The 8,943-nt window shown below is 41.6% G+C and overlaps 2 protein-coding genes across 8 annotated transcripts in view; one reads left to right on the top strand and one right to left on the bottom strand.

Annotated features, from left to right (window-relative positions):
* Positions 1-6,463, top strand: part of hhat (hedgehog acyltransferase) — a 47,181-nt gene extending 40,718 nt beyond the window's left edge. Inside the window, exons 13-14 of one of the 3 annotated variants that reach the window (XR_008302513.1) lie at positions 3,756-4,887; positions 5,263-6,457. The gene's annotated coding sequence lies outside the window, so the exon portion shown is untranslated. Of the gene's footprint in view, positions 1-3,755 lie in introns of all 3 variants that reach the window. The other 2 variants (XR_008302512.1, XR_008302511.1) reach the window with 2 other exon arrangements.
* An 86-nt stretch (positions 6,464-6,549) lies between these two features.
* kcnh1a (potassium voltage-gated channel, subfamily H (eag-related), member 1a) overlaps positions 6,550-8,943 on the bottom strand; it is a 76,799-nt gene continuing 74,405 nt past the window's right edge. For all 5 annotated transcript variants that reach the window (XM_026911918.3, XM_026911920.3, XM_034302260.2 and 2 more), the window contains one exon: positions 6,550-8,940. In XM_026911918.3, the coding sequence (XP_026767719.2) occupies positions 8,083-8,940 (858 nt within the window). In that variant the 3' untranslated portion in view covers positions 6,550-8,082. The remainder of the gene's footprint in view (positions 8,941-8,943) is intronic.

Raw genomic sequence — 8,943 nt, 5'->3', positions numbered from 1 at the left:
GTTAGTGTGTTAGAGTTAGTGGGTTAGGGGTTAGGGGTTAGTGTGTTAGTGGGTTAGGGGTTAGGGGTTAGTGTGTTAGTGGGTTAGGGGTTAGTGTGTTAGAGTTAGTGTGTTAGTGGGCTTCCAAAATTTACATTTTTTTTTTCTACGAGTATAATCAGTGGGAATCGGCGTAATTCTGCCCTGCATGCATTGGTTGGTGTTTTTCTTTGAACCTTTAGGATATTTCTACAGAATTCTGCATGCAGGGAGTTTGATGTTTATCCCATCGAGTGTAGTCGTGTGTACTGAATAAACCCCAAACCTCATTGATATAAATATTGAACAGAGTTGGACTCAAGCTGTAGCCCTTGAATGAAGTATTCTGTCCTTTTGTTGCCGAGTTTTATGCTGCATTTATTGTTCAGATAGATAGATAGATAGATAGATAGATAGATAGATAGATAGATAGATAGATTCTTTATTGTCATTGCACAGGGTACAACGAAATGTCATAATGTCATAGACTTTACCCTTACACCACTTTTTAAGACTTAAAAACATTCCTTTGTGCCAAATAGAGACAAATGCTTTTCTTAAAGTCGTTAAAACATGGAAATATTTTAGTTTTGTTTTTTTGGTGAATGTGCTGTTTGATTAGCGTGTGTAGGGTGTAAATGTGATCACTACTATGATGATTTTATAAAAAGCCAATCTGACTCTCTCTTAGGACACTGTGTCTCTCTCTCTCTCTCTCTCTCTCTCCCCGTCTCTCTCTCTCCCTCCCTCTGTGTCTCTCTCTCTCTCTCTCTCTCTCTCTCTCCCCCCCGTCTCTCTCTCTCTCTCTCTCCCTCCCTCTGTCTCTCTCTCTCTCTCCCCCCGTCTCTCTCTCTCTCAATTTCAATACAATGTGTGCTTTATTGGCATGATAAAACAGAAGAGCAAGAGAAGAAGGAATTGAACAAAACATAATGTGAAAAATAATAATGAAAACAATACAAAAAAAAACCAAATAAAAAAAAAAACAAAATAAAAAGTCTCTCTCTCTCTCTCTCTCTCTCTCTCTCAGTTCAGTTCAGCAGTGCTTTATTGGCATGAATTTTATAAATCACATTGTTGCCAAAGCAAATAGTGCAGGTAGATAGACATATATCTGCATTTAAACAAACCTAATTAACAAAAAAACATAAGCAAACAATAACAATAAAAACCTGATAGGTGAGCACACAGTCTCTGTTCTCTGAGCAATTAGGTTCTCCTGTGTCGTGCCCTTCTCCTCCTCTCTCTCTCTCTCTCTCTCTCTCTCTCTCTCTCTCTCTCTCTCTGCACTTGTGCCAAATGTGGAAGGAATACATGGAGAGCTGTTTGGCATCTTGCCAACTTTCTGGATTTTTTTTGCCTCTATTGTCTTTCCTTTTTCTCTAATTTAAATACTGAATTGTTTACATATATATATATATATATATATATATATATATATATATATATATATATATATATATATATATAATGTGGGTGGTAGTGTGTGGGATGCCATGCCCTCTGAGGCAGGTGGGGAGACGTGTGTGTGCTGGAGAGTGGACCCAGGTGGAGGAGGTGCTGTTGGCTGTGGTAGAGCAGGTCCGTTGTGAGAACATCTACTCTGTCTCCTGCATGAATAAAGCAGTGGCAGAGTTCTTGAAAGGATAAACTAATGTCAGTACAATGATAGTGAACGGAACATGGTTCCAGAAACATGCACACAATCATTATATAGCAGCGATGACTTCATGAATTTTTTCAATGGCAAAATTGAAAATATCAGGCTAGAAATTCAGACTATTAATTTAAAACCAGACAGTTTTATAACTAACCCTGTAGATGGTAATATAATAATATCAGATCAACAACTACAATGTTTTACTCCCCTTGAAGAGACTGAACTAATTTCACTAATTTCATCATCAAAATCATCAACCTGTATGCTAGATCCTTTACCTACATGTTTCCTCAAACAGATAATTCCTGAGTATTAATTCCATAGCATTGGCTATGTACCTATACCTTTTAAATTAGCAGTTATCAAGCACTTGATTAAAAAACCTGACCTTGACCCCTGTCAGCTGTCTAACTATAGACCAATATCAAACCTCCCCTTTATCTCCAAGGTCCTAGAAAAGGTTGTAGCACAGCAGCTATGCTCATACTTACATAGGAATAACATTCATGAAATGTATCAGTCAGGATTTAGGCCTCATCATAGCACAGAGACAGCGCTGGTTAAAGTGGTAAATGACCTACTACTGGCCTCTGATCAGGGTTGTGTCTCCTTGCTTGTGCTGCTTGACCTTAGTGCAGCTTTTGATACCATTGATCATGCTATTCTCCTCGATAGACTAGAAAATGTAGTAGGCATTAAGGGAACAGCTCTTTCCTGGCTCAGGTCTTATTTGACTGATCGTTATCAGTTTGTAAACGTAAATGGTGACTTCTCTTCTCATACTAAGGTAAAGTTTGGTGTCCCGCATGGTTCTGTTTTAGGCCCACTGCTGTTTTCTTTACATATGCTACCTCTGAGTAAAATTATTTGTAAGCATGGTATTAGCTTCCACGGTTACGCTGATGACACACAGTTGTATGTTTCAGCAAAGCCAGATGACAGACACCAGCTTAATAAAGTTGAGGAATGTGTAAAAGACATTAGAAACTGGATGCTTATAAACTTTCTCTTACTTAATTCTGACAAGACAGAAGTACTTGTACTAGGACCACATGCAGCTAGAAGTAAGCTTTCTGATTACATAATAACTCTGTATGGCCTTTCTGTTTCATCATGTGCAGCAGTAAAAGACCTTGGTGTGATTTTTGACTCCAGTCTTTCTTTTGAAGCTCATGTAGATAATATCACTAGGATAGCTTTCTTTCATCTCAAAAATATTGCTAAAATAAGAAATATAATGTCACTACACGATGCAGAAAAATTAGTTTAGAAAAATTAGCTTTTGTTACCTCTAGATTGGATTATTGTAATGCCTTACTGTCTAGATGTTCCAGTAGAAGCATAAACAAGCTCCAGTTAGTCCAGAATTCAGCAGCAAGAATCCTTACTAGAATCAGAAGATATGACCACATCACCCCTATCTTATCCACACTGCATTGGCTCCCAAGGCAATTTTACATTTATTATAAAATACTAATATTGACCTATAAAGCACTAAATGGTCTCGCGCCTCAGTACCTGAGCGAACTTTTGGTCTTTTATGATCCGTCACGCCTACTCAGATCAAAAGGTGCAGGCTATTTGTTGGTACCTCAAATAGTGCGGGCTACAGCTGGGGGTAGAGCTTTCTCTTACAAAGCCCCACAGTTATGGAACAGCCTTCCACTTAGTGTTCGGGGCTCAGACACAGTCTCAGTGTTTAAGTCTAGGCTGAAAACACATTTGTTTAGTCAAGCCTTTTATGAATAGTTTTTTCTTAGGTAAAGGAGCAGGTCTGGAGGGTTTCACAGGCATAGAGTGTTGTGGTGAACTGGGATGTTTGGATGCTGTCGCCCCCCCACTCTCACACGTTCACTCAGGTTTGTCGACGGTGGAGTGGCTGGAGCTTTATGTCCCAGGATCCCTCATGTCTGTGTTAGCTTCTGGCTCTCCCTTTTAGTTATGCTGTCATAGCTAGTCCTGCCGGAGTCCCTGCTTGCACTCTGCACGCAAAGTACATTGTCCTTAACTATTAGAGGACAAAAAGCATACCTAACAATCTCTCCCTCTCTCTCTCCCTCTCTCTCTCTCTTTTTAGCTACACATGCTACTTCTGAGATGCCAGTGATCCTGACCCCTTCTGCTCTCCAGACCTGCCTGATCCATCCTGATGCCCTACTTCTGGTTAGAGTTCTCATCAAATGGAAATCACTTGCTGCTGCTGAGGATGGCCCCAATTGGACAGCCTGGAGATCATTGAGATTACTGTGGATGGTATGACTTAAAAATCATGAAGATGGCTTTGGACCACAATTCATAAGAGCAGTTATGCTATGATGGCTTAGGACTACAATTGCTATGACTGCTTTGGGACTGCAATTCCTTTGAACAGTTTTGCACTCAAGTCTCCATCAGTGAAAAGTTTGATAACTTCAACAAAACAGACTTCATGTGAAAAGTATACTAAATTTCCTGGTTACACAACTGCACTATTACACATAGTACACAGTTATAGAAGGGATTTATTTATTTATTTATTTATTTATTGCACTATCTTTTGACAACCAGATGAGGATGGTTCCCTTTTGAGTCTGGATCCTCTCAAGGTTTCTTCCTCATATCATCTCAGATATGATTAGGGATAAATTCATACATTTAAAATTTATATCCTGAATGTATTTACTTCTGCAAATCTGGTTTGTGGTAAAATTAAATTCAAATAAAATTGAATTGAATTGTATTCCAGTTTCCCCCCATCTGCCCCCACCATGTGAATGGTAATCTCAAATGTGCCTATGTTCATCAAAAATGAGGTGATAATGTAGGAGTTAGCTGGCTTCTGGAAGTTCGCCAGCCCCATGAAAACGATTTCGCTTGGCTGAAAGAACTCTGTAGTGAAGCACATCCTGTCTTTTTGTAGGTAGGTTTTCATGTTTCTAAATAATCATGAAGAGACACTGAATGTAAATTTCGAATGCAATTACAGTGACAGCAGATACACTGTTTACACCACCACTGAAAGTCTGATATTCTTTGAGTGTGGGGACATCGGGCACAAAAGGTCTGTCTGCCTGCACAGATCTGTGCAGCCGTGGAGCTCAGGGCGCGAGTTACAGCAGCAGCAGCAGCAGCAGCAGTGTGCGTGCAGTCAGTGGGAGAACATCGGGGAGCTCGAACCTCGAGTGAATGACTCCCAGAGCAGTGACACACTGGAGCCAGAGATGCAAGAGGTCAGTGAGGAACCAAACAGTAACACTGAGACAAACACTTTACTCAATGCTAACACCTGTGTTGATGCTGATACTGTAATTAACATCACTGGCAGCGAAAATAGCATTAGCACTAGGCTGATGCTGATGCAGGAGTTAGCGATACCAGTGACCCCTGCCTTAGTGTCTGCACTGAGGATGTCGTTGACCCTGTAAAACAGCAGCAGGAGAACCCACACAGCTCACACAGGATCACACAGAGACTAAGAAACACCACAGAGGTGAAGGACAACATAGTAGAGCTGAGGACAGGAAAAAAGAAAAAAAATGAACATTATTGATCTCTAAACAAAACTGAAAACAGCAGTGAATGAATCAGTGAATGTTGTGATGCAGGACAGTGAAGACCCAGTGTGCAGTACAGGAGCTACGGGTGAAGAACAGCTCACACTCGTGGAGGGCAGAGACATCAGACAAGCCAAGATTTTCTGACAGTTCAGACAGATGAAGCCCTGTACACCACAGCACAGATAATCCGCTTTTTAGAACTGACAAAAGGTAAAAGAAACATATCACTCTCAAGCTATTTTCCAGATAATGCAAAATTTGTTAAATCACAACACACTACAGAAAACAGAAATTTGAAAGTACTCTCAGCATGCAGATTTAGACTCAGAAAATGGACATCAGTGAAAGACTCTAAAATGGACTCAGTGAAAGACTCTACTTTAAACTGGATTATAGACTTTCACATGGATTTAGAGATTGAAATCGGACTGAAGACTGAAGGGGTTTGGGGCTTTTTGTGTGGGAGGGTGTGATGTGTGGGGTCTAATGGGTCTTTATAATGTGTAAATATGTAAATATGCAAAACTGATGCATTAAGGGTATCTTAAAAAGTAAAAAAAAAAGTCTTTCTCTGTCTCTCTTGATCTCACTCTCTTTCTGTTTCTCTCTCTCATTATTCCTCATCTCTGATTTCACAGTGTATTGTGTATTTAATTAGATTAGTTGCTAGCTTCCATGAAGCATCTCCGTCATTACTCACATGGAGGTACGTGTGTGTGTGTGTGTACATGAGCTGTGTGAACACAGTGTATTTAGATGTTAAATGGCTCAGCAGCACAACACTTGCACAATGACTCTAAACCCCACCCCCTGTCTTTACATCACGCCTCCTTCACTGGGACTGACAGATACAGAGGTCATGCCTCCTTCACTGGGACTGACAGATACAGAGGCCACGCCTCCTTCACTGGGACTGACAGGTACAGAGGCCACGCCTCCTTCACTGGGACTGACAGGTACAGAGGCCACGCCTCCTTCACTGGGACTGACTGGTACAGAGGCCACGCCTCCTTCACTGGGACTGACAGGTACAGAGGCCACGCCTCCTTCACTGGGACTGACAGGTACAGAGGCCACGCCTCCTTCACTGGGACTGACAGGTACAGAGGCCACGCCTCAGATTATTATAGTGCATAGTAATGTGAAATACTGACATGCAGTTTAATTTTTCCCAGTTTCTATTTGTATCTAAATAAATATTTGTGTGTGTGTGTGTGTGTGTGTGTGTAAATGAACTGTTAAAGCCAGTACACTGAGTGATTAAATAAATTCACAACTGATTTTAACATTTAATTTTGAAATAATTTATATGAAAAAACCAAAACATGGAGACACGTACAAAATGTTTTATTGCAATAAATAATATTTTATGTTTTTTTTTTAAATCTACAGAAGCCTGAATGCATTCATGCAATCAATTAACTGTCTTTAACATTTGTGTGTGTGTGTGTGTGTGTGCGTATGTGTGTGTGTGTCAGTCAGTCTGCCTGAGGTTAAAGATTAATTAAAGATTTGATCTTTATTCTGTATTTAGTTCAGCAATTTAACTATTTTTCACAGTCCGTTCACCCCATGTATAGTCAATCAGCTGTGTGCATAAGTCTGTGTGTGTGTTTGTGTGTGTGTGTGTGTGTGTGTGTGTGTGTTTGTGTGTGTGTTTACTTCTACAGTGTTGCACTGGCGCTATGATGCAGATGTAGTTAACACGTGATGAAGCCTGGGGGCAGAATGATGCCAAACTCAGATCACGAGAAAGTGATTGTGCAGTAAAGAAAATACTTTGCAACACTGAAATACTGACAAACGGAGTTTAAACTCGTCCATGCTGTAAAAATTCCACGATCTCGCATTAGTCTGGTGATGCATTTTTGTGGAGAGATATGCCCTGAATGTGTTTATTTCATCAGGAGAAGAAGTGCTACTCTAGGAGAAAAATGACCCATACACCAGACGTCTGATTTCTTTATATACATTCTGTTACATTAATGCAATTAGCTAAAGCTATGCTACAAGCTATGTGCTAAAACTAGCGTAACTACATTGAAGCTGCATCCATGACTAATGTCACTGTTCTGCTAATAACAAACTAAAATGAAAAGCCACAGGGCAGTTTGTTCTCGCTGCTCAGTAACTTGCTTGTGTCATTTTGATTTTGGTTTTTTAACCATCAGCTCCATTATTATATTAAACTTTTAAAAACAGTTTGTTTATGTTAAGGATATGGTGTTAATCAGCACCGCTCATGCCATAAAATAGTTTAGAACTACAGGCTGTGTGTTTTAAAACAGAGTCACAAACATCTTCTTTACGATGGTTACAGTTTTACATGTGAGGTTTTAATCCTGTGAGAATCTCATAATATTTTCTGTTAACACACTTGTCCAAGACAACGTCCTCCATAACTAACGTTCCAGCACTGAGCTACACGGTGAGCTTTAGCTGATGTTTATAGATGACAGGACGTTCTAAACCACATCAACACACGTGTGACCTCACTGAGGACGTGGGCATGGTCTATGCAACATAACTGAGGAAGTGGGAGTGGTCTATGTGACATCACTGAGAAGTGGGTGTGGTCGGTGTGGACTAAGAAGAGATTTTCAGTAAATATTTTGGGTGACTTCTCTTACTGTTAGCTACACTAGCATTAGCATCATAGCTCCAGTGCTAAATTAAAGAAACAAACTACTTTGACCTTAGTACTCAAAAATGAAAGCTTTTAGCTGTAAGCTGCATTTATTTAGTAAAAATAAATAATTCTTCTGACATCCCCATAATGTTAAAAATGTCCTGTATTCCTCTCATCACGGGGACTTTCGCTTGTCCCGGTGAGTGAACATTGCTCCGTGCCCACATACACATGTCCCTTTAGCAGAAGACGTCCTCCTTGTCTGAGTCGGGTGATGCGGGATGCGAGATGGGGAATAACGGAGGAGTGCGTGTTGTTGAAGCTTTTCTGGCCCGGAGCAGCTGCAACACTTCAGCTAACTGCGACTCGAGTGCATTAATGCGAGTCCCGAGTGACATTAACTCGGCCCTGAGCTCAGCACGCAAATCAAGCAACGTGCTGTGAAGTGTATGTTCAGGGATGGGCGGGACGGTGGGTGGCGGCTTTTTGTCCAGTTGACTGACCGGACTGCGGTCTGTAGGCGTTCTAGTTCCGCCCCCTTCGTCCAGCCTCAGGTCACTCTTGGTAAAGCCGCTGTCGCAAGAGTCTGTTTTTTTTAGATTCCCGGGCTCAGCTGATTTGCAACCGCGCTCGGGAAGAGTTTCCATCGACTCAGCTTTAGCTACGTTGGCCCAGCCGTCTGGTTTGGCCCTGCTCTCCCTGATGCGTGCCCAACCCCGAGTGCCACGGCTCTCTGATGCCCGGAAAATTCCAAGTGCATTAGGTGCTTTCAGTTTATCCCTGTCCGAGGGATTCCGCACATGACCGGGCCTGGAATTTGAGGGAATGGGCGTGGCCGGGCTCTCAGTGACTGTTACTATACTGGTGGTGGCCACAGGGTCGTGTGTGATTATGTCATTGTGGGCGTGGCCCTTCTCAACATCCTGTTCATCACGATTGGACCGTTCCGCAGCCAGTCGCGCCTCTTTTTGCTGCCTAAAGCGCTGGAACAAACGTCGCACTGGATGATCAGGTGGTAGGTCAAGTGGCGCCTCGTTCTTCCTCTTCAGCCGCTCCTCTTCCTCACGCTTCACATCACTGATCTTCCTAAACACAATCTG

Source organism: Pangasianodon hypophthalmus, chromosome 10 (genome assembly GCF_027358585.1).
Source record: "Pangasianodon hypophthalmus isolate fPanHyp1 chromosome 10, fPanHyp1.pri, whole genome shotgun sequence".
Classification (NCBI taxonomy): domain Eukaryota; kingdom Metazoa; phylum Chordata; class Actinopteri; order Siluriformes; family Pangasiidae; genus Pangasianodon; species Pangasianodon hypophthalmus.
Note: the sequence above shows the minus strand (reverse complement) of the source record. Positions and strands in the feature narration are given on the sequence as shown.